Source organism: Bradysia coprophila, unplaced genomic scaffold (assembly GCF_014529535.1).
Source record: "Bradysia coprophila strain Holo2 unplaced genomic scaffold, BU_Bcop_v1 contig_732, whole genome shotgun sequence".
Taxonomy (NCBI): domain Eukaryota; kingdom Metazoa; phylum Arthropoda; class Insecta; order Diptera; family Sciaridae; genus Bradysia; species Bradysia coprophila.
This window is the reverse complement of record NW_023503972.1, coordinates 5285853-5310776: the sequence shown is the minus strand read 5'-3', so window position 1 is coordinate 5310776 and position 24924 is coordinate 5285853. Positions and strand designations below refer to the sequence as shown.

The following is a 24924-nucleotide window of genomic DNA, read 5'->3' as shown; positions in this document are numbered from 1 at the left end:
AAATACTTTGCGCATTTCTTGCTATTCCTTGAGGATTTGCGTTACCTTAAGTATGTATATTCACGTCATAGGTATGTTCCAAGGCCATGTGAATTGTCAAATTTCATCCATAGAACCATAACCTCAATTATATCTCTGTGTAAATCGCGTAGGCGACGTTGCTCGATTTGTATGAAATATCACGTAAGCGACGTTGCTGTTGATGAAATTGTCGTTGTTCGGGTTGTCAAAGTTCGTGTTTACAGTTACTTGGAATAAACCTATGAGTGTGCTTAAAATTTGAATTTTAAGTGAACGATTCGATGAAAAAGTGAACTGAAATATATATTTCAACGCTTCCTTGTATGAAAATGACGCTACGTTAGAAAGACCTCCGCACTTTCCATTTTGAATTTCGACCGCACTTACGGCGTGAATTTACCTTGGTTTCTGGTGGGTTTTGATTTTTGTTTTTTAAACGTTGCCACACGTTATTGACGATTTCAAGATATTTTAATTGAGAGGTTACGCTGATCGCTTGATCGCTGGCAAAAGTTAAAGACCTTATACATGTGTTTCACATTGCAATGTGGGTGTAGTGGACGGTAAACGAGGCACACACATACCAGTAAAGTCACGTCTCATATCAAACATATCAACGTAATTGCAATCAGTAGTTTTAGATTAGTCTACCACCAGCACTCGATCAAACAACATAAGAATAAATAAACGTAGCCTAAAGTGCACCGACTCGTCTTATTATTTATAATAACTAATATGGGCAGCATAGAGAGACTGAATTTTAAGACCCGTGCTTCCATCTACATACAAAACACATACCGAACGAGCCAATCTTAATTTTGTTTATTTATTTGTGTTGCGCGCTCTTCGCCAGCGTGTAGTACTAGATCATTTGAATGTGCGATATGACAGCACTGTATACAGTTGACATTTAACTCTGTCAGATGTGCGCGATAATATTATACCAAAAGTATTGTTTGTAAACTCGAGTTTGTTTTATTTTGGGTTTGGATTCTAAACCACCTAACAGACGAGAAAAAAAACGTTTACGAATCGTGTCCTGTTCAAACTACACAACAACATCATGGATCTACTAGGCTCAATTCTTAATTCAATGGATAAACCACCCGAAGCGAATCAGAAGCAAAAGGAAATCATAAAAAGTTTGTCACCGAAAATTTTCACATTTTTTTTTCCTTTCGTCTATTGTCGCTTCTCTTTCGTGATTTTGTTGTAGTTGAACGACGGAATGTTTTGAAGATAAAAATGATTTTTTTTTTGAACTTACAGAACAGAACGAACACATTGAAAAGATGAGAAATCGTGAAAAAGAGGAGCTAAATCGCTTCCGGCAGTTCGTTGAAGAGCGAATCGATCGAATATCCAAAGATGACAGCCGCAAATTCATTCAATTTCAACCATTGGACAAGGTCTATCGGAGTGTTGTGTGAGTAGCCTATCTATCTGTTATTGTTTTATCCTGACAGACCTCCGTTCTCTTTTGAGAACTAGGTCTTCGTTGATCTTTATCGAATCTCACGAAGTTTAAGAATCGAAGTCCTTAATTGTTAAACCAAATTTCATTACCAGACACGACGTTGCCGAAGTGGCCGGCTTGCTAGCAATGAGCTTCGGACAAGAGGGAATCGATCGATACATTATAGTCTACAAGCGAGAGTACACACCGACCGAGGACGAAATCCATGCCAGACGCAACGGTGAGGAATGGAACGATGACAAAGCCAAAGAGTACGTTCAACGTCGCGCCGAACAAAAACTGGTCGACACAGAGAAGGCTAAAAAGCCGGAAAAAATTGTCCCGCATTCGAACTACAAAGATAAGTACGTGCATCTAATTGGCCAGGACGCGGCATTGGAAGCAGCCAAAAAGACTGAATCGAATAAGTCCTACGGTTTCGGTAAGTTTCCCTTTCTTTTCCTGCGACAGCATGGACATCAATTTTGATTTGAATTTTTTTTGTCGGCCCACAGTTCCCAGCGAGAACAAAAAGGATGTTAGATCCATCGAACAGACAATGGCTGACATTCAGGCTAAGAAACGGTTGAAATTGACTCATAATCCGGCAAGTAGCACGAATGTGAATTGAACTCAATTCATTGACGTTATGTGTGGTGGCTGAAGGTGGAACTAGACGATGTCTACATCCGAAACATATTACACAAAGGTGTAATGCCGCAATATTAGAACAGAACCGAGCAGATGTTAAAAAAAAACAGGTTGCGTAAAATACAAAATTTTGTTTCCATGAATTCGGCTCCTCTTTCTATTTTCGGTGCATGAGTCACACGGGCTTATCAGAATAAAAAGGCGATACGGTAAGTAGTGTCTAGTCCTTACCTAACACATTGCGCTAAACACCGAAAGAGAGTGATTGACCAACGATTGATTGGATTTGAAGTTAAGTCTTAAGTCGATTCGCTAGAGTTGTTATAGGTGGAAAACAAAATATTATTTCCTCGGTGGTAGTCTTGAGTTCCGTGTTAGCACTTTAGTGGAACTCCTCATATTTCAATTAGATTCGTTAGACGAAATGTTCTTGCTCGGATTCTTGGTAATTTTGCGTTCTGTGTTAGAACAATACTCGAGCCCAGTCATACCGACAACAAATTTTTAAGACAAAATAGTTTTCCATTGTCATCATTTGGTCAAAACTTTGTGTTGGAGATGATTTTCGGATAATAATTTTGCACCTCGATGATGACACAAAGCCGAGATGACCAGGGAATAATATTCTCTTTTCTTCCTATAGGAGTGAAGAGCGTATCAGCTATCACGTGACCTCCTCAGGCAGTTTTTCAGTCTTGTTATCATGGCTTCGATTGAACTATCTGCATTGTCAAAATTTTTGGAAACCCGACCTTATTAACCACACTTCTCTAACTTGAGTAAAACGCCAGACCCCAATTTCGAAAATTCCGTTTGGCAATGTCAAAAGAAAGGTTCAGTTTCAAGATTGGTCCCAAGACCAATACCAACTCGCAAAAAAAGTTTGTAGAAATCGGATGACTGACTCGTCAGGAAGAGCCCTTAATACAGGTACAGGACGTTAAGTGTTTTTTGCAAATAGGTTGAGCAAATTTGAACGGATTTCGACTATTTTTGCTTTATTAGATAGGTCGTATTGATATGATCAACGGTTGGTAACCAACCAAGGGAAAACTTTGAACGATTTTGATGAATTTTTGCTTTGTTTGAAAGGTAATGGAGACCACATAATGTACTGGTATGTACTGATATGAGTGGCCGCCAACCGCCATTCCGGAAAATTGAAATTCAGTGAAAATGATGCTTGGAGAGTTGCTGTCAAGATGGAAGCAAGCAATTTTAAATAGTGATTGATCATCTTCAAGATACGGTACTTTCAGACGTAACCTCACTTAAGTTTCGTTCACTCATTCATTTGTATGAGATGTTTTTAACGTGGATGGCATTTCTTGACGTGTTCAAACGGCCTTGAAGATGATCTTTAGTATAGGGATACGTTTAAATGAGAGATTTAAAGATGTGTTAAAAATTCTATTAAGTGATCCGCTTGGGTAAGGGAAGAGCATCTGCTTTGTTAAGTGTTCTGTTTCAGTCGTTTACCCTGTGCTTAAAGACGATTTTTAGTTTAATAGCCTCGCGCTGTAGGTGAGTTCTAATGTTGCATTAGTCCATTGCAAAAGCGTAACGTTAAAAAACCGGGCATTGCCACTTCCGCCAGTAGAAGAAAGGAGTAGTTTTTGAAACGATTTCATTGGGTTTTGCCTGACTGTGGCTACGGGAAGGTGTATGCAATGTTTTATTTAGACTTCATTCAACCGCACCGTGTACTTTCTTATATACTTTGAGTGGTTCCATCTCATTACTCCAATGATAAAACAAGTTTAAGATAAAAATGAATTAAAAGTGAAATAAAGGAAATGCGGCATTGTTTGTTATTAGTCAGGATTGGCTGTTATCTTCAATTTTAATACCTTACCTAATTGTACGCTCGTAAATGCTTTATTTATTCGAATCAAAGTTCATCATGTGTGCTGATAGCCTTTTTCTTTTCTTTTTTTATTTAATTAACTAGGTGTTACCTGTTGGGTGGGTCAGATCACTTGACTATCTGAACTGCTCAATAGTTTGTGTGTTGGTCATGATTTAATTTCAATGAAATGTAATTTTGATGATCAGAAAAACATAACTAATTAGAAGAAGAACTACTGGAACGGTCTTAATCTCTCGTTAATAATTTAATTCTGCTTAGTTTCACTGAAAATCTTTCGCAACATTCTGAAACGTTATAAATCGATAAACTTTATGACTTCATTTTCTGGTACATACAGGCCTGTTAGAGTGCTATTGTCTATAAAAAACGGTTAAAAAACGGCGTATGTCCTCATTAAAACTTAATTTCGTGTGACCTTCACACTCATTAATTTTTGTTCTGTTTATTCGCTTTTGTCAACAAGGAAAAATCACATAACAAGAAAAACTAGTGTGATTGTCATAGATACAAAAATTCGTTTGGCAACAGCAGCCAGATCGTTAGACCAATAAAATCTATCTTGGAACCTAACCTCAGGATTTCAATGCTTCATCGAACAAAAAAAAAAGTTTTTGGAAAATCAGTTGAGCATTGTCAAAGTTATCGCGTTAACAAAGAGCAGAAGATGACTCCTTTGGGAACTCCTCCCAGCCGGCTGAACCGATACTACCCATTTTCGAACTTAACCTGAGGATTTCAAAATTTCACCGAATAAAAAAAAGTTTTTTTAAATCGGTTGAGATTCGCTCAAGTTATCATGTTAACAAAGAGCAGAAACATGTCACATTTAACGTTTTTAATCAAATTTCCATTCATTTTCAATCATAGTGATCGTACGTACTGTGTATTTTCTGTTGTACGACCCATGACTTACAGTCAAGCGAATTAACCATAAATTACTAAAGAAAGCGGAATGGCGCTACTGTGCATTTTAACATTAAATTTTCTGCCGTTACATTTGCATCCGAATTAGGTCCGAATCTTTTTGGGATTAAAAAAAAAAATAGGTCGTAATCCCCTATTTCAATCCCAAATTTTTATCTGTGTTCTAATATCCGTTGAACGAATTACGTTCACTTTTCAGAATAGATTACAGCTTCGTTATCTTTTTATTTCAATTATGTTTGCTCTACGTTGCCTTTTTATTAAGGTAAACATTGCAAATTTTGGTTGATATCCACAAAGATATTTACACAGACTCTTTCAATTACAATAATAAAATCTCAGTCCCATACCACATAGTTACCTCATCATTGTAGAAAAACCTTTAAAAAGAGCATTTATATGAAAAATTAGTTATTATTCTTGTGGTAACCGAAGTGTTTAGTCGTTAAAACTTTGTGAATTTATTGAAGAGGCTAATAGTCAAAATGAAGGCATTTTGTTTGATATTAGCTTTAATATTCGTCATTTATGATGTTAACGCTGACGGACCAGTACCAACGAAAGAGGACAATTTGCGGGAGAGATACAGTTGTCTGTTCAACGATTACAGACCACCAATAACCTGTGAATCTGAGGGAGGACAATGCATCACTGGATGTCCACCTACTGTTCGTTATTATAACACTAATAACTGTCCATGCGGTACAACTTGCTGCGTTTATATTTAAAGTGGATTTTGCAAGGTGAAGTTACACTGACTGACAGAAAAATAAATTGTATTATACTTAAATACTTTGGCCTAAATCAAAATTATACCTTGGAATAAAGCATGCTTTACTACAATATATAGCCACAATCGACACAATTTTGTTTTCTTACTTATATAATGAATGGTGATTCCAATACTCTCTCTAGCAAACAAACTACTTATATTAAGGTGGTGAAAGAATCAAGTAGCTTCTGTAATTTACATGTACATTACAGCGTAATCATTCAAAATGTAGAATCGTGCTCGTGGAATACAAACAAATATTGTGTGAATCTGACACAGAGAGCTGAGAGTTTGATTGCTAGAGAGAGTATCGGTAATTACTAAGCTTTGTCACACTTTTCGATGGGTCCTGGATTTTGAGAATTTCGAAGCGTTTATATTGTGATAACTGACACACCCGATATTTAAATCTACAAGTTATATAGGACAAAAAAGATGGTAAAACGTTCGAAAAAACTTTTTCATTAGAAGTTGAATTCTTAAAAGATACATCTACCGGTAAATCAAACGGCCCTAAGCCAGTATCTCTTGGTTATCTCTTGGTCAAAACTTTGTGTTTGAGATAACCTTTGGATAATAACTTTGCTCATGAAATTGAAATAATCAAAAAGTATATTTTACCACTCTCAAGAGCGGCCAGAGCAAAACGAGTATCGTAATTCACAATTTCAGTCAGATATGATGGTTTTGTAAATATAATATCGGGGTCGTCTGCATTTTGTTTTTGCACCAAAGTGAAAGAGTCATCTCTTCTTTTCACATTCACCTCGCTACGCTCTGGCCACAAACAACACCCGCAGGCTAGTAGTAATTTCGCGCCGTATGGGCGCGAAATTACACTATTAAAGTAGGAATCTCGCGCCACGCGAAATTCCTACTTTATTAGTGTAATTTCGCGCCCATAAGGAATTTCTTGCTGGTAGGAATCTCGCAACGTCTCAGTTGCGATGCAGGCATCCTAACATTTTGTAAAAGGAAAATCCACTTTTTCTGAGTGAGGATACCGGTATCCTTGATGCAAAATATGTGTATCTCAGTTGGGATACCGGTATCCTAACGTTTTGTAAAAGGAAAATCCACACGTTCTATGTCGGGATACCGGTATCCTTGATACAAAATACGTGTATCTCAGTTGGGATACCGGTATCCTAACGTTTTGTAAAAGGAAAATCTACACGTTCTATGTCGGGATACCGGTATCCTTGATACAAAATACGTGTATCTCAGTTGGGATACCGGTATCCTAACGTTTTGTAAAAGGAAAATCCACACTTTCTAAGGATACCGGTATCCCTGATACAAAGCTCTAGGGTGTTAGAATAAAGTTCGCATCTCCAAAATTTATGTGCCTGATACTCAACTGAATCTACCGCCAATTTATCGTCAGGTACTCGTAAAAATTCTCTAAGTCAAGTTAGCCATTGAAAAATGTATGGGCGCGAAATTCCACTATAATATGTGTAATCTCGCGCGGCGCGAAATTACTCGTTACCAAAATGCAATTTTGAACTTCAAGTTCAATATAAAGTTATGTTCGCTCATATTCCTATCAAACATTTACCATTTACGTTGATGCATGCAGTAGAACTGTGTAAGTGTGTATATGGTAGGCATACACAATGCCAACAAATTCTCGATACGAATTTCTTCGTATATTTTTGTTGAAATTCGATAGATTTTGACATGCTGATTTATATCACCCCTCTATGGCGATTACAGACGGTATTGCTTCTCGGCCTAATGGAATTCGTGAGCTATCATTCCTACTAAAAAGCCCTCACTGTTTGGTGAAATGATGACACGATAATAGGTTAGGAATCTCCAAGGTCATTTCGAAATGTCAAATTTCATCCACAGAATGCAACTTAACCTCAACTTTCAGGTTGACGAAAATTTTAACGAAAAATTGACAAAGAACTAAGAAATTTGTGGGCGTTGGAAATTTGTTGGCAGGGTAATAGAAAAAAATAAAGTAGTACTTTAATCAAAGTATGCGAATATTTCCATACCTTTTTTTCTTAATGTCATTGCAAAATTACCATTAAGGCTGCTAATGATATTATTGGTATCAAAATACTATTGAGGGAGAATTGGCTCTCTCAAAACCAAACAAGCAAAATACTACTCTATTTGACGCATAAAAACCTCTATTACCCTGCTAGGTGCTTTGGGCTTACGTTATGTCTCTGTGAATGAAGTCGTCGCCGTTCGTGTTGTCAAAGTTCGGGCTTACAGTTATTTGGAACAATATTATGATTCTTTTTTCGGTTTACTGCACCTTCACAACGATGAATACCGCCTAACGCGAAATTTACCTAAAATTTCTTGTTCATGCTTCGAGGACGAAAATGATGTACTTTAAGTAACCATTATTAAACTGTCACAGAACAAATGAAATGACCCGTCAATGTGTGAAGACAGCTTCTCTAGCCACAGGCACGCGAATTAGACCTATTTTTTTTTGTTCGTCTGTCAAAGACATAACAACAATGCTAAAATTTGTATTAGGTCTCTTTGGCGCTGCAATGTGTAACTCATGAGAAAAAAACGACTGAATTTTAGTACGTATCATTTTATCGAATTTATTTTTCTTAAAAAAATATATCAAAGTAAATATAACAAAATCTTCTGTGTGTGTGTTACGTCTTATCAATTTTTCCTTTTGTTGTATATAAAGATATAAAATATAAAATATTCTCCTTGAATGTACAATTTTATTCTTACAGTTTCTGTTCACGTTCTCCTTTCTAAACTTAGTTCTTACTCTATGTACTTTTACTGATTGAATTTATGACAAACGAGACAATAAATTACTTAAAAATTGTTGTGTAGTGTAACAGATTATCATAATCATTACGTTTAATGAGCAGTTTCTTGATTTTATCGTTTAACTGTTTTACGGTCATTTTTCCAACCAAATATTTCATTCATGCCCAGTTCTGTGATCATAAAATAGTAAATCTAATAAACGAAATACACCTAAGGTCAACAGAACCCACGATTTCGTTTGGTATAATGTCAAAGGAAATTTTAGATAAATTTGAACATTAGGTGTATTTCGCAACTTTGTGTGAAAAATTTCGTTAATCCCAAATGAAAAAAGCTTTTATCCTGAACAAATGTCGCTCGGTTCCTAAAACGATTTAGACCTAAATGTCTGAAAGATGTGTCCCATTTATGATTAGGTCTATGAAAAATTGTGGTTGGAAAAATAACCGTTTTCGTGTGAGTGTAATGAGCCTAAGATGATCCGTCAAAAAAAAAATCTTGTCTAAACAAATCGCTATTGAAATGTAAAAATGTACTAATTCCTCTATCATTATAACTGTCTTTAAGTGTAATAAAATCACAGGTCTGGTCCCAAGTACACAATAGCAAGATTTACAAAGGAAAAACATAAAAAAATTCTCCGTACAGCGACACCATAAAGTGAAATGCCGAACTTAGGAGAATACGTAGAGTCTATGACATCGCTAAATCATTTTCCTTAAATAACTTTAAATTTAACTGAAGCGGACAATGTAATCTTAAAAATAATCTGTTCAGAAGAAAAGTGCAGTCATGGCCATTCAGTGTTTTCATACTGTAAATAATAGAAGAACCTCATCAACAATTTGAGTTTTTACCAAATTGTGAAGAGTTTCTATGAAATGTGCACATGTCACGATTATTCAGCCCATTGAGACAGTAATACCGCTCATAAGGTGCACGGATCTCAAAATATCTGACCCCTTTACTCCTATCCGGTCAAAGTCCGTCGAACTCAAAGGAGATAACGAAGCAACAAAAGCCTAATTCAATTCCTTTGGTTCTGCATTAAAATAACAAAAGAAAGTTGGACTAGGTGTCCTTTGCGTCTATGAAAGTACAGTTAGGCGTTAAGTTAGGCTGAGTTTTTAGAATAGAAACAGCTCGCTCATGTTAATGACATATGCGCTTTCTATTGCAGTGCCATCTTTTCTCTGGTTTCTATAGCTATAACTATGACCAACATATCCAAGGTTGTACATGATGAGGTCACGCCAATTGCTGTGAAATCGCAAAAAAACCACTGAACTTTGCCGTAATTTACATACAAAAATGTAGCACAATTTCAGTTCAATTGAATTGCAGTCTGAGTTATCGACAGCCGCCATGTTTTTTGCGACCAGTAAAATAACGGCAATCGGTGTTATCTCCTCATATACAACCTTGAACATGCCTGCGACTTGTCACTGTAATTACCCTTCGGAAATTTTAATCTCAGAATTTACTAATTTTTTGGCAAAAGTCTACGTTTTCGAGTAAGCACAAAAAATAATGTGAAAGTTATACGATGATCAGAATTCGCAAATTGTATGGCTGTTTCGATTGAGGGAGTCTTAATCAGATAAATAGAAATTACATTCTGTGAATCATTTCTCTGCTTACATTACGGACACATCCCGCTACTATTTTCACGTTTTTCTGCATGATTGTTTTTACAATGTTTTAAGTACGATAAATGTTACTGAGTTTCTATTATAATGCAAAAATGCCACCTGTGTTTTTATTATGTTCACTGTTTACGCTAAAATACTTGCTACATGTTTTTTACTTTCTAATTTTTTTTTAAATTTTAGAAAAGATCTTCACTTACTTTCCTTCTTTTTAGCTCAATTTTATTCAGTCGAGAGTTCACTCTTTTAATTTTTATTTATTGAAGATAGGGTCTGATTAAATTACTTGGTTTTTGTATGCGCAATAAAAACTTCAAATTTTAAACGTATGCAGGCCTTCTTGCAGATGAGGTCGTTGTTGCAGATAGAGACAACAACAAAAAGGTCTGACGCCTGGCTGCTGTATAGATTTAGAAATCACGTCAGCTTTTTCACTATTTTTCACCGATCCTTTTCTCTCTTTCCAAACAAAAGATTAAATTTTGAATGTCCTCGTCTTCCCGTAGGGTTACCAGAACTTATGAACAGAAGATGATTCCATCTTAGAAGATTGGCCACTATAATTTCAAATATTCTTTTCGTTATTTCTTACTATGATTTTTGGAAAGCCGCATGGTGGTCAACAACGATTTATTATCAATAACCCAACCTAAGCCACATTCCATTCCAGTTACGCATCAAAACTCATATACTCTGCGTATACTCTGCGCGCTGTTTTATAAATGTGGAAGTTGCATTAGGATGAGTGGGCACGGTACATAAGACCATGCAGACTTGTCCTACAACAGTACTCTAGCTAGGACATCATAATTGATTTAAAAAAAATGTTTCTGAGTCGCGCAATGCCATCAAGTTTACATGAAAACGCATAGAAACCCATGGTATACATACGCAACGCATCCATTCTCGATCAGAATTTTTGTCAATAATGATGGTCTAAAGTTTAGTGTTTAGTATCAGAATCAGATAGCGAAACGGAATCGATATTCCTCCGGAAATACTGAAACGGATTTAATGCAAACGAAGATGATAACATAGTGTGTAAGTCCTTCGAAAGTTCAATTCCTAAGTTGAGGATGACTTGTAAATGAAATGGAAGATATCTGCAATAATCTTTGTGAATTGGGAATAGATTTTGTGGTCGAAGGCTTGCGTAGATTCAATTTTTGCGCTAGTTTTTACTGCGCACAGTCTCAAGTATTTTGAACAGAAAAATGTTCTTAAATTGTAATTGTTGTAGTACCGAAACTGTTGTCTATTTCTAAAAATTGTTTTCCTTTTAAAAATAAATTATTAGTAAGTACTACAAGGCACAGTAAACTAGTATGCAGACGTCCGGATATTTGAATTATATCTCTGTTGCACGAGCTCAGAAAATTGCAAGCTTTTTAGTCACTCTTACGTCAATCGAAGGAATCTTTAGAATTTTTCGATTTCGTTTTCTCAGCAAAGGAAATTCAAAAATGCAGACGTCCCTTAGAGTGAATATGTTGTGCCACAGCGCCTGAGCTACTAGCCACGAACGTAGAATTTTTTTAAGTCAAAATTGGAGGATCTTTTGTGAATTTTGCAAACATTAGTACAGCCGTCTGTTAAAAATTTCTATGAAAGCCACCGACAAGCCGGTCTCGAGGACGGTCTGTAATGGTTTTTTTTAAATGGTTCGCGCAAGTAGCACAAGAACTGTGGTTGTATGTATGTATTTATGATGGGTAATCTTGAAGTACATATAAGTAAAAAGCGGATATACAAATGGTTTATACACCGCTGATTCGATCATAAGAAAAAGATGTTGATCGCACTTGTAGATATTTCTATAAGAAAACATTCCCTGACCAAATAAATGCAGCTGGGACAAAGCTCAAGCTATAAAAAAATTGTGACTTGGACAGTTGGTTTTAATATGCCATCCCCTTTCCATGGTTTCTAAATTTTCAATTTTAATTTTTGTAAACTATGAATCCAACGACCGAATGTTCTAATAGGTATGTAAGAGTCGCTACATGTTAAAAACGATTTAATAGTCCTCAGACAAGTTCAGCGCTCGAATGGGCCAGGAATTTCTAGTGATTCAGTGAGTTCAATTGATTTAGGAGCGAGTATGATCAACGAAAATGAGTAACTGAAAAGAAACTTTTCTTTTTGGCTTCTTTGACCTAACTTTCTGTCAACAAGACTTTGAATGCATTAACTGAGCATCGCCGTTGATGACATATTCTTATTGACTTCTAGACAGTAAAGTATCAGACAAGACTCTCCACTTAATACTATCATCAAAACCTTGGAAGTTATTTAAGGTATAGCGGATGCTTGTTAGCCAGGCTTGGAAGTTATCGACTCGAAAACAAAATCACTCAAAAAATCCTTAAAAGAAGTTCCAAGTATTTTCATTCAACGTCTTGATATGTAATGAGTCTTGCTCGGAACTAGCGTGTCCTTGAAATGAAAAATCCCAAACTCGAGTCAGGTTGAGACTCTACTTGAATGAACCTGTCCAAGTCATCGTCACAATCTGAAACCACCGAAAATCTTACATTCCGGTTCAGGATCAGATTCAGATAAATCTCAACGAAATTAGGTTAACCTGAGCGAAATCAGGTTGACTTGAATGAAATCAGATTGACCTGAGTGAAATTAGTTTGACCTAAGCGAAATGATCGGAGCAAGTAAAAGTATTACATACAGACAACAAATTCTTGCTGCAGAAATTGGCAAACTCTACACCGAACCAGAAACCGAACAGATTCATTTGCGTAACAAAACGAAAATACTTTCCATTCAAAGAAGTGACGTCAGAAGTGGTCACTGGATTTTGGGAAAAAGCGGCGAAACAACGCCATCGGTTTTGATTTCCATGCAAAAAATATGTTGGAATGCGACTCTACTTAAAAACAAAAATATTTTCTTATTTACATTAAACGAAAAATATCACTAAACGACTAAAAAAATTGTATTGTAAATAAACGAAGGATATTCCAGTGTTTTTAGTGCTAGTCCGAGTCGCTAGCGTAAAAAAGAAAAAAATTGTAATCAGATTGATTGCGTGCAACTATGTTGCCCTTCCATTAAATGCTACAACAATATAGGTCCTTAGCCTATATGCGATTCTAATTTCTCTCTTCTTTCTTTCATATAAATAAAATTCATTGGGAACTGATAAAATAAAAGCTGGACAGATCCACCACACTGCCGTTTACATATATTTATGTATAAATTATAAACTTCCACTTACCCTTTCACTTCACTTCTTCTTTTTCTTCTCCTTCACATTTTGTATTAACCAACAAAAATCTAATATTGCAATCTATTCAGTACTTTTAAGGCTAACGCATAAATCTATTTCCTATTTGAAATAATTATTTTTTATCTTCTTCTTCCGTTGCTTGTTAAAGTATAAAAAAATACAAATTTCGACCTTACGCTTAGGTGTATGTGTGCGATCGCTGCTTGTGTCAGTGTTCACCGCGTAGAAGTTCCATTAGCAGATTAAAGTCTTCACCATCTTGAGATTTTATGGTCAGCATTTCTTTTCCAACCTGTACATCGTGGAAGGAAAACATTTTGTTTTTATAATTTTCTGAGATTTTATGCTTTTTGGTAGAGATCAAACGATTACAAGAACTTTTTAATACGTCTGACCCCAAACCCGATCCGATTTACATCGAGCCATTAGGTTATCGGGTTTCAAAATGTTCAGGTTCGGTACGAGTCAAGTTTTATGGCTTGATTTCCACTTACCAAAAAGCACACGGCGGCGTCGAGAGACAAAATTCAAATTTTTCAATTTTTGCCTTGTTTACTTGACAGCTTACGGCTCTCACACTGAGCTCTTTTCGCTGAGTGGAAACCGTACTTAAAAATAAGATTCGGATTGCGTTCGACCCGTTCATCTCTACTTTTCAGCTACATTTCAGCTACAGTCCGGTCGACAACCATTTTTTGTGGCGTCAGTCCGGCATATAGTAAATTTGCAATGGATTAAATAAACCGACTAGACCATCCATATTCATTAGGGTGTAGCGTTTTGACGAAAGTATTTTGTTTTTTAAGGCCTGCGGGTAGATTCGATGCAGAATGGTCCACTGAACACGAAAATACCAAAAAAAAAAAAAAAATTGAAGTTCGAAACTCCCATGCGCACTTCTGAAAACCGACTTTTTTGGTCTCAAAGCCATAGTGAGATTAGTTCTGCCGGCTGTGTGGAAAAATATATCTTAAGTGTATATGATAATTAATCGTAGAGACCGTGGCTTCAATTTGGCATACTTAAAAATTAAAAAAAAATTGAGTCACCGTTGAACAATTACAAAAAGTGCTGCATTATAACCGCCAGCAATACTGAGAACAATTTGGAACCGTTTTTGCATAAATTCTGTGACAAATTAAAAAAAAATGGTTTTTCTCGTACCATTTTCTACACACTAGAAGGTCATCGAATCAGCAACTCGGTGAATCTTTACGTCGAATCTATATTCGTTTGAAAGCTCTTAAAATTGCCTTTAAAATGAGCTATGACACGACTATATTCCTTTCCAGTCACATATTTTAGAAAGTTTTAAATCCAAAAAAATTCTGAAAAAGTCATGGTCGGGAACACTTTTTGTAATTGTTCAACGGTGACTCAATCTTTTTTTAAAATTTTTAAGTATGCCAAATTGAAGCCACGGTCTCTACGATTAATTACCATATACACTTAAGATATATTTTTCGCAATTCCGGTCCATAATCATCACCTTTCCATGCATCCAGTGGTGTGTAACCCGCGTATCTGTATCTGCGTGACCTCCCCAAGTATACAGCCTTGATTATACCGAACGTATTGTTGAAGCGTACATACTAATACTGAGCATTGACTACTCGATATGGCCCGAAATTGCGAAAAACGTTGTATCTACCAAGGTAGGTATGAAGGTATTTTTTCGCACACGACGTCTTGTCGACCTCGGCTTCGTCTCGGGTCGACAATCGACATCTAGTGCGAAAAAATACCTTCATACCTACCTTGGTAGATAAATAACTATTTCCACACAGCCGGCAGAATTAATCTCACTATGGCTTTGAGACCAAAAAAGTCGGTTTCCAGAAAAACGCATGGGAGTTTCGAACTTCAAAATTATTTTTTTTTTTTTTTTGTATTTTCGTGTTCAGTGGACCATTCTGCATCGAACCTACCCGCAGGCCTTAAAAAACAAAATACTTTCGTCAAAACGCTACACCCTAATATTCATGCACATAGGTCAAAAATGTAAAAATTTAGCGCCGTCTCATTGCTCTACTTGCACGCTTTTGATTTCTAACGCTGCCCTAACGATACCCTAATTTTTTGCTCTAGAGGAAGTTACGTTATTAACGAACCAGATCAACCAAAATTTATAGATTAAATGTGAACCGCGTTGGCCGTAGATTTTCTTTGATTTTTTGTGACAGTCCTTAATGGTTGATGTTTAAATGCGTGTATGGGTAATAGCTAGCTCTACTAATAACTATGCTGACAGAGCAGCTTATTTGGTCGTTCCATTATCTGCTCAAGTGGGAGAACTCTCTCCCACGAAAAGTAGGAAAAATTCTTGCAAGATTTTTAGGGATATTCCAGTACGAATTTGAGATAATTTCCACGAAGCTTACGAAACTTACGGCCACAAAACAAAACCTGCAAAGGTGCCAATGTGAGTTCTGTTTAAGCTGACGACAGATGAGCAATTTTGCTGAGGCTGACAATTGTGCTACATTTTCCATTGTAATATCGTTTCGCAATGGAAAACGCAGCATTTAGGTCTTATCGATGCAACTTCAGTTTGGTTTTTGATGTGAAATAAGTTGTAATTGCTCAGTGAATTATACAATTTTTGTACACTGGATTCCGACAGTGATCCTAAACTCCTAAATTCCGCTGAAAACTGGCTGAAACTGTGCAGAAATGCTTCCGATATTCGTATCACTAGGTCGGTGAGATCTGTTCGACAAATGTAGTCGTGCGGCTGACTTGGATCGATTGAATCTTAATCGATATCAACAACGGGATGATTATCAACGTAAGGTCTCTTTATTTGAGGCAACCAACCTCAAGGATAATTTATGAAAAGTAGGGAACAACGGGTTGGATTCATTAAGACCACGAAAATGGAAGCGAACCGTGAAAAAAGGAAAACTTTAAAGCCGGCGGTTTCCTTCTCGGAATTAGGTCATCCGTTGTCTCCATATTTTCAATGTGACTAGACTAGACTACCTTAATTGATTAGAGAGGCACACCTCTGAGACATCGGACGTATCTGAGTGATAGCATAGTACCAACTGAATACGTACACACTTGGCGACAGTTTTGACAATTCAACATACCTGGCAAGTTCGCTGCAGTTCAGGAATGCGTAGTAGCAGTTCACCAAATTTCGATGGCGATTCCGGATAGTGTGATAATGTGTACTGTTGTAGCGCTTGTAAAGCTTTCTCTTGGCTGGCACATACCTTTTCCGGTTCCCGTAAATCAGATGTGTCTGAAAATTCGCCAATGAATTAACACGTTTTGAACACTCCACCGCATGCGGAATTCGGATTTCAACTTACCAGATTGCAGCAGAACTATCACTTTCATTGCAATGTACTCGTATTTGTCAACTCTCAGCCGTCGCAAATGATCGGTTAGGTTTAACATTCGTTCGATGCACGCCTGAAATGGTGTAGAAGGTTCCATTGGTGAATCAACTGAGTGAAAAATGTGATTCGCCCGCAACATCTTACCTGCAATCCATTTGTTTTCGCCTGATCCAAATTTATTGATTTGCCCAACGAGATAAGCACTTCGCCGGGCGTTGACACCGAACGAAAACAACACGAAAACAGCAACAGTTCACACCACGAATTGATCAGTAAACTTATCTGGTCATCAATCTGAAAACAGAAATTCAGCAACTCGAACACAATCCCTAAGTGTATAAGCAAACGAACCGAGATGTGCTTGAATAACGGCAGGCTTTTGCACCATTTCACAATTTTGTACAGACGGTGATCGGCCACATTGCACAAATTCGCTATCAGGTCGGGATTGGAATTGTCACCATTCGCAAGACCGGCACTAGCTAATAATGGATTCGCTGCTAAATTACCACTGGGCGTTGATGATGGCGCTTGATTCAAACGATTTAGTTCGCTCTCGGTGAAATGCCACAGGTGTTCAACATCCATTATTTCCTGCAGTACACAAAAAGGAGAGAAATGTAAATTGTGTTAATTCGAGCATCTGATGCATTATCTTGTTGGAGGTAGTTTTGTGATGGCGATTTTTTTTTTGGCTTTGTGTTGACGTACAGATTACTTAAGTATCGGTTACCCCATTTATCTTGTAACCTAAAAAATGATTTTAGTCGCTTTAAAGCGCCAGAAGAACCCGTATGACGCTATAACTATCCAACTAACTTTGTGAAGAAACTAATAATTTGCTGCCGAAATGAAACATGAAATTCAAAAAATAAAATAGCAAGACCGCCGTCATGAGTGAAACCTTCGAGTTTTTAATTTGTCGGGTACGCCGGCCAGTATACCAAAATTTTATTTTTAAATTTAATTATTCATGTGGCACCAATACCTCCAATTTGACATCAATCCGGTGGCTTTGTGATGCAAGCTGAGGGTCTTCCTAGTGCTTAAATACCAAAGTGCCTTTGACCATAAACATTTTACGTCTTTGTGTACTAATATGGCAAACCGTAGTATTATGAGGTATTGGTATGCACTTGGACTATCGGTCTATCTTGATTAGTGTGGATGTCAACTGAAGAGGCTTAGTTAACGAAAGATAACAAGTCTACAAAAGGCGGCAAGTTATTTACTTGACTCCAGGTTTGATATACTAGAATCATACTAGCTCTAAAGCGCGTATGTTGTTTGTGTATGGGGTGAGGGGTGAGGAACTGTGCATTGAAATATGCTCTCGAAAATAGTCCGAAAATAGTTCGTCCAATTTCATTGTTTGTCAACAATTTCTTATGTGTGTCAAGTGATAAGATTACACAACACATCCGTAGCGGCCGGTCCGCTGCTCTATATTTCTCTCTGTTCTACTACGAAGAAATTTAGCGACTTTATCGGTAAATTTGTCAGATAAAAAGCAACAGTTTGATGACCTACTTGATAGGTTCGCACTTTGGTCAGTCAATTTCGCATGTTGTTCATCTCGATAAGGATAAATCACAGGCAAATACAGAAATGAGGAAGTTCTGTTTCGATGAAAATATACATTCGTTGCTCTCCATCACCACTGGTTCTATCGTCAGCGATTTAAGTAACAATTGAAGACGCGATAAGAGTGGGGCGTTTTTGGGTCACTATCACTGAATGTCACTTCAATATCGTATGTAACGGGACTACCCAACTACACCCGAAGGCATTGAGAATCCGCAAAAACACACAGACCTCAATTTTCGGACGAATTCGAATGGAGAACACATTCACTTCCATACATTACGATTTCTATAGAAATTTTGATATTTTTCAACATTCGGGCAGCACGTTCCATCAATTCTATGAAAATCGTTAGTGCTACACCGAACAAAATGTGGCGTTGCACTTGAATTCAATAAAAAAAAAATGGGTTTTGTGGTCTGCCGAAAAATGTTCATTACCTTCAGTGCTTTATACACATTGAACAACACCGACAACCACCAAATTTCCTAAACTGAGTCACCGATTTCACTGGAAAATACTTTACTCCGCGCACCCATTTCCACTTCCCCCTTTCGCTTGTGAAACGCAAATTAAAATTACCTGCAATAACGTTGGCACCACCCGTTGATTCTGATACACTTTACTATCGACACTCTCAGTCTTAAACGATGTCTCATTCGTCATGCGACTGCTCGTTGCCGAATAATTCGTAGACTCGGAATTGGTCACTGGCGGCAAATTCGGAAATGTGTACGAACACTGATATGTTGATCGGCCACCTCGTGTCCGATCTTCACGTATCGCTTCCAGTTTCATACCACGCTGCAGACATTTCTCGAAGCGACAGGCGGGACACTTTTTACGCGTTGATATTGTGACGGGACACGCAGCTCCGCGGAGACATACGTAATTTTTTCGATTTTGCACCGTACGCTTGAAGAATCCCTTGCACGATTCACATGAAAATATTCCGTAATGGAAGCCGGATATTTTGTCACCACAAATTGGGCACGGACTGAGGGAGAACAAAAAAAATTAATTTTGCAAAAAGTTCCCTCATAGCACAACGGTTTACCTATTGATCAATTGCTGTCTCGAAATTCCCGGCGATGGAATTGATTCGTTCTCTAAAATATTGTCTTCTTGGGCCATTGCCCGAGCCCCATTTTCACTGTCGATTATCGGTCGATACAGAACGGAATGGTGTAGCGGTGAACCATTGAATCCGTTACTGTAGATTTGATGCCGTCCTTGAATCGGTGAATGTGTCGGACTGAATTCCGAGCTGTACGAATAGCAACTGCTGTGCGATGCGTCACTATTGTTTCGGCTCAGTGAGGGTGTGTACGATGCGTGCCGGGCCGTCAACGGTGATTGTCCGGGCGAACTGTGCGTATAAATCGAATGAATTGCTGAATCGGGACTCGGATTCGCCGGAATCAGATTGCTTTTCGATCGGGCCAATAACGGCGAATTCATCACAACATTCAGATCGGACAGGCCCGATTCGAATTTTATATTGGCCAGATCCGGAATTAGTTTCTTATTGGAAGCGAACAAAGCATTAGGAACTTGTGGCTCATTTTCCCGCTTAATATTCGAATTCTTGGAATTCACCGATATTACGGGTATGTTATTCGGCGGCGTTGCACTAGTATGATTACCACTAATCGTATTCGCAAACGAAACGGCGTGTATCGTTTCCACATTGGCACCATTTTCGTTGTCCAGACTTTCCTCGACTTCGGACAATTCACCTTCCCATGACATCGGTCTCGGACCCTGTGCATTCGTTTCGTTCATGCGCAGATTCACCTTGGCTGTTTGTTCGATATTCGTTAGTTCAGTCTCTGATTCGTCCGATTCGTTTTCCATTTTTGGCACACATATTCGAATTCCGCCGGCATTGTTGAAATAATTATTATTTGATTGGCCGACTGGGGCGGTCGCATGTTGCGATCCGGCCGATGCAATTGTGTCACAGTTGATGTTGGTCACGGACACATTTGACCGAGTCAAACCGTTTGAGTTGCTTCCACCGGTTGTAGCCATATTAGATTAAGTACGTCGGTTGACGCTATGATGATGAGCTCATGATAACTGAAATGACGAAGAAGGAAAACAATTGAAATAGGTGCATGGGTTGACATGGATCCTGTTGGTACAGATGTGAGCTATCCAGGAGATGTTAGGGAAGAAACAATTTTAAGCAGACGACGGAGAAAACTACATTTTGATCGTTCATTCTGAGTGAACAACTATCTGGATAAATCTTCAGGATGATGGATACATGGATGGGGAAATTTCAACCTTAATGGTCAGTAGCTCTGTGTGAGGGATTAGATTAGAGAACGTTGTCACTGTATGGGTCCCGTAAATTTACAAATTTACTTTCCAAAGACCTTAAAAACTGTAAAAATCCGTTCGGCACCATTTATAGCTCAAAAACAACAACATCGCACTCCTTGGAATAGAAACTACAACGACTAGTGTTGGCACATACTTCACACCACTTGTCATTTCGTCGTCAATTTAGCCTTCCTACCGTCGAACCGTCGAAAAGTTGGAGACTAATTGTACACTTTGAACGTAAGGCACGTCGTCAATAATTCAAGTCAAGGTATCCGTAGCACAAAACCCTCACAGACTCTTTGTGAACCAGTATCCATCAATTTATTATTGCATGATGTATGGAGCGTGTCTCATATTAGTATATACCGAACATTAACACCAGGTTATCCAATAACAGGGCAATTGGATTTGCAAACTGTTCAAATTCGAACTGAAACTGGTCTAGAACCGGCTTCAACTCTGCGCAATAATTCAATTAACATAAATTGTGCAACAAAATTGCTGAACAAAAAAAAAACACACCACCCGATCACACAACACGGCTGGTAATACCGTGATGCAGAATCAATAAAAGACAAAAAAAAATTACGCGAAACATTTCGTAACCAGAATTTGAAAGTGGAAACAGAAATTAAAAAATTCGCGTAATAACGCAGATATGCAACACAACGACAACAACAACTACAGCATCCAGTACGAAAAATAGCAAAACGTCGAAACAAAACGACCATAAAGAGCGAGTGTACAAAAGGTAAAACGCAAACTGTTTTGGTATCTACGCGACGGCTCCGCGATTGAATATATAGTAAATTTTGCACAACACGTAGATAGGTCTGGAACGACGAACAATGACTTTTGACTCACAAAAAAACAACATTCAGTGTACGGAGCGATTTTATTGATTGATTTACCACCGTAGCATCAGTAAACATTACCGATTGTTCCATTCAAAATTCGAAAGCACTTAAGCTGCAGCTGGTTGCATCATATTTATTGCTGATTTATTGCATCCAATTCACTCGAATAAACACCACACAACCGAACGCAGGGGTAAAATGTTTTTCTTTCTAATATATCAAAATCGTCTAATTAACTTCATTCAAAGCCATCTTACACACTTCGAGAGTTTCTAGTTTATAAACTTTACATCTTACATTCATACAAACCGACGACGACGACCACTAAACAACTTTTCAAAAAAAAATTGAGAACCCATACACTCACGACACCTCACTCACTCACTGTTAGTATTGTAGCGCTTCTTTGGATTTTCGAACAAAAACCCATTCAAACAGTCGATATCCATCTCTATCCGACCAATGAAATTTCTATATGGAATAATAGTGACGCACAGCAAGGCCGTTGCGTATAGCTTCCAACATATCTGAAGGTCGTTGGACTGGTCACGTGACTCATTCACTTTATGTTATATTATTGCATTTGTTTATGTGTTGGAAAGTATCAAAATCATAAAACTTGTTTTATGTAGAGCTGAAATATACGAACAGAGTCATCTACGTGATGAACCGAACACACATTTTGTGTTTGGTTTTCGGGTTTCGGTTTTGATACAACTTATATGTGTATTGCCAATGTGAACTCCTGAGATTTCTTATTTATTCTGATTGAATGGGAGAGCAATTTACTGTTTTGGTCTCATTGATGGTTTCTTGTGGTTGCTGACAAAGAAATTGGTTCGATTGAACTGGTGGAAATTGTTCTTAAGGAAATGTTGAATAGGTTTTTATGCAAGTGGTCTACAACCCGGAATTTGTTCGTCTTATTAAAAAAAAGAAGAAGATTTTATCGCAATGATAATGGAAAGACAACAACATTTTCGGTACATTTGTCGTACACGTACCTGTACAATGATTGAGAATGATCAGATGGCGAGTCAGATGGTTCAGATTGATTCTGTCATCATTGTCATCATCATCATCCACCACACATATACCGCAACAGAAATCTCTCTCACTTCAATCAGAAGAACCGAAGAACGGTTAAGTCGCCACGTTATCTACATAACTATATACGAATGATTAGCACACACATCACTTATGGATGTTCATCAATCTCATTGATTAACATGCATATGGAATTCGGTTTCCATTGATTCGCATTCGAATGGAATGTGTACCTTTTTCTGGCTTGACTTAATCGAATATGTATCCCCCACTACCACCCGATACGGTTTTGCATTCAGAAAATGTTGTTTTTTTGTTGTTGCATATGCAATATGCACTCATTCTGCACGTTCTGCAACAACAAAAAATGTAATTCACATTCGAAACGAGTATATTGGACGGTGTAACCTTGGAAAAAGAAAGCCCAATTTTGTGGTATGAATGGAACTAGACCAAGAAAAGGAGACCTTATTGAGTCACAAACAATAAAGGTTCGTTGAATGGAATGCAATAAATTCACAACTATCGAATCGCATGCCGAGAGTATGATGGTTTTATTAAGTGGCAAAAAAAGACTGAAACATTTCAACAACTTGAATCCGTCCTTTGCTTTTTTTTTGTTGTGTGGTTACACCGAAGACGATGATGTCTTGTACATACACGGGACAGAAATTTAGTGTGCCTATCCGCACAAAGGTTAAAATTTTTTAGATTTCACAATAAATTCACATAAGAACCCCGTTTCACATTTACCGAGTTTACTTACATGCGACTGGAAGCGATCACTTTTATTAAATGGAACAATTGTTTCTGATGCAGTAAATATAGCAATTTTACGAAATAAAAACTCAGAAAATCAACGAAAAGGCTTTTTTTTAACTTGGTTGTACTTGATCAAACAACATTCTCGCGATATTTACCTCTCTGATATATGTCGACAAAGTTGACATTTATTACGCTTTAAACCACAGCCGCATTAAACGTTAAGACAATACAAAAACTAGCATAACAAGTTAAACCCACGAGAGACAGCAGTCTGATGTCAATGAACGCAATGAACGTATAGGTTTGTTCCAAGTAACTGTAAACACGAATTTTGACTGGCCGAACGAACCACGAATCCAATGAACGTCAACACAAGGTATGGTCGAATGTCAAATTTTGTGTGGAGCGGAGGACATAGCGATTTCATATAAACAAACTCATTAGAGGTTGTTTATATGAAATCGCCATGTTCTCCGGTTTGTATGAATAGACCTAGACCATATCTGGTTTGTACATTCATTGCACAAATCCACAGAGCTCGGTTTTCATATATAAATATTGATGAGGTTATGTCTCTATGGATGAAATTTGACAGTAATTTGACAATTCGTATGGCCTTGGAACAGACATATAGAAGATTAATTCATCAAGGTTCTGAAAGAACAGGTTAAGACACTCACGAAATTTTGACAAAAAGATGCTTTTTGTTGAACACACTCATTGTCATTGTTTGAAATGTCAACTTGAAGAAAAAAAATAGTTTTTTGACATTTCAAAAAATCTGTAATGAGTGTGTTTAACAAAACCTGCATAAATTGTCACAATTTGTGTGTCACCGCCTGCACCTCCTTCGTGATCAACTTGTTCTTTCAAAATCTTGGATTACACTCACACTCATTTTTGTAGTAATCAGTCGATTGGCCATGCCTAGTCCCTAGTTTCATTTATCTGGATGTAACATCATTGTAAAATCCCCTTATGTGAAATCTGGTTTAGATAAACGCAACAAAATTCTATCCAAGGCTCTATCAACTGTACACCAACCGCTGATATGTAGCCCGCGTATCTGTATCTTCGTGACAGCTGTTCCGTCCGTTTATATATGGCGTCGAACGCGTAATGTCGCAGTTAGCAGCCTTGGATGTCACTTGGGGAGGTCCCGCAGATTCGTGATGATTATCGTCGCCGTGATGATCGTTTATACATGTAATATCATTGGAATTGGAATAGTTTCCTCTTTTATCTAATGAAATAGCGTGACCTCCCCAACCCCAACAGCATACAGCTTTGGTGATTTCTTTGTACATAAACTGATGTGTCACCTGTGTATCACAATCCGCATGATCAAGTTCATAGCGTTCAAAAAAGCAACGCATATCCACTCGAAGAGCTCTCGTTACTCTCTCCTTTTCACACTATACAGTCAAGCAACTTGAATAGTTTATGGTAGCAGCCAAAACTATCGCCTCTTCGGATTCCGAAGTTCGAAGTGTTAAATTGTCAAAAATTACGATTCCTCAAGGATTAAGAGTTCTCAAGCCATACGATAATGAGCTTTAGATAGACCAAAGGAGAATAGATCTGGGCTTGCTTTCTCTGCGAAATTTTTATTGCTATCGCACAGCTCTGCTACA

At 37.6% G+C, this 24924-nt stretch overlaps 2 protein-coding genes across 3 annotated transcripts; one reads left to right on the top strand and one right to left on the bottom strand.

The window, feature by feature from the left end:
* Positions 1-936: 936 nt before the first annotated feature.
* LOC119084320 (sperm-associated antigen 7-like) lies at positions 937-2265 on the top strand. The gene is made up of 4 exons (XM_037194248.1): positions 937-1163; positions 1291-1447; positions 1591-1919; positions 1993-2265. Exons 1-4 carry the CDS (start codon positions 1085-1087, stop codon positions 2106-2108), a joined length of 681 nt encoding a protein of 226 aa, XP_037050143.1. The 5' UTR covers positions 937-1084; the 3' UTR covers positions 2109-2265.
* Positions 2266-9065: 6800 nt separating this feature from the next.
* Positions 9066-23464, bottom strand: LOC119084319 (nuclear hormone receptor FTZ-F1 beta). 2 transcript variants are annotated; one of them, XM_037194246.1, is made up of 8 exons: positions 23292-23464; positions 19345-20369; positions 18870-19284; positions 17055-17297; positions 16848-16997; positions 16674-16776; positions 16449-16603; positions 9066-13648 (listed from the first exon to the last, which is right to left on the bottom strand). In XM_037194246.1, exons 2-8 carry the CDS (start codon positions 20319-20321, stop codon positions 13565-13567), a joined length of 2127 nt encoding a protein of 708 aa, XP_037050141.1. In that variant the 5' UTR covers positions 20322-20369; positions 23292-23464; the 3' UTR covers positions 9066-13564. The 2 variants fall into 2 exon arrangements, with proteins under 2 accessions (XP_037050141.1, XP_037050142.1); XM_037194247.1 differs by lacking the exon at positions 23292-23464 and adding an exon at positions 21557-21803.
* Positions 23465-24924: the final 1460 nt, after the last annotated feature.

What these genes read in the sequence shown, in the direction of transcription:
- LOC119084320 (XM_037194248.1), top strand. Translation starts at nt 1,085, where the DNA reads ATGGATCTACTAGGCTCAATTCTTAATTCAATGGATAAACCACCCGAA. An exon ending in GCAAAAGGAAATCATAAAAA is followed by an intron (nt 1,164 to 1,290) that starts GTTTGTCACCGA and finishes TTGAACTTACAG; the next exon opens with AACAGAACGAACACATTGAA. An exon ending in GAATAAGTCCTACGGTTTCG is followed by an intron (nt 1,920 to 1,992) that starts GTAAGTTTCCCT and finishes GTCGGCCCACAG; the next exon opens with TTCCCAGCGAGAACAAAAAG.
- LOC119084319 (XM_037194246.1), bottom strand. Translation starts at nt 20,321, where the DNA reads ATGGCTACAACCGGTGGAAGCAACTCAAACGGTTTGACTCGGTCAAAT. An exon ending in AGACAGCAATTGATCAATAG is followed by an intron (nt 19,285 to 19,344) that starts GTAAACCGTTGT and finishes GTTCTCCCTCAG; the next exon opens with TCCGTGCCCAATTTGTGGTG. An exon ending in GATAGTTCTGCTGCAATCTG is followed by an intron (nt 16,604 to 16,673) that starts GTAAGTTGAAAT and finishes GCGAATTTTCAG; the next exon opens with ACACATCTGATTTACGGGAA.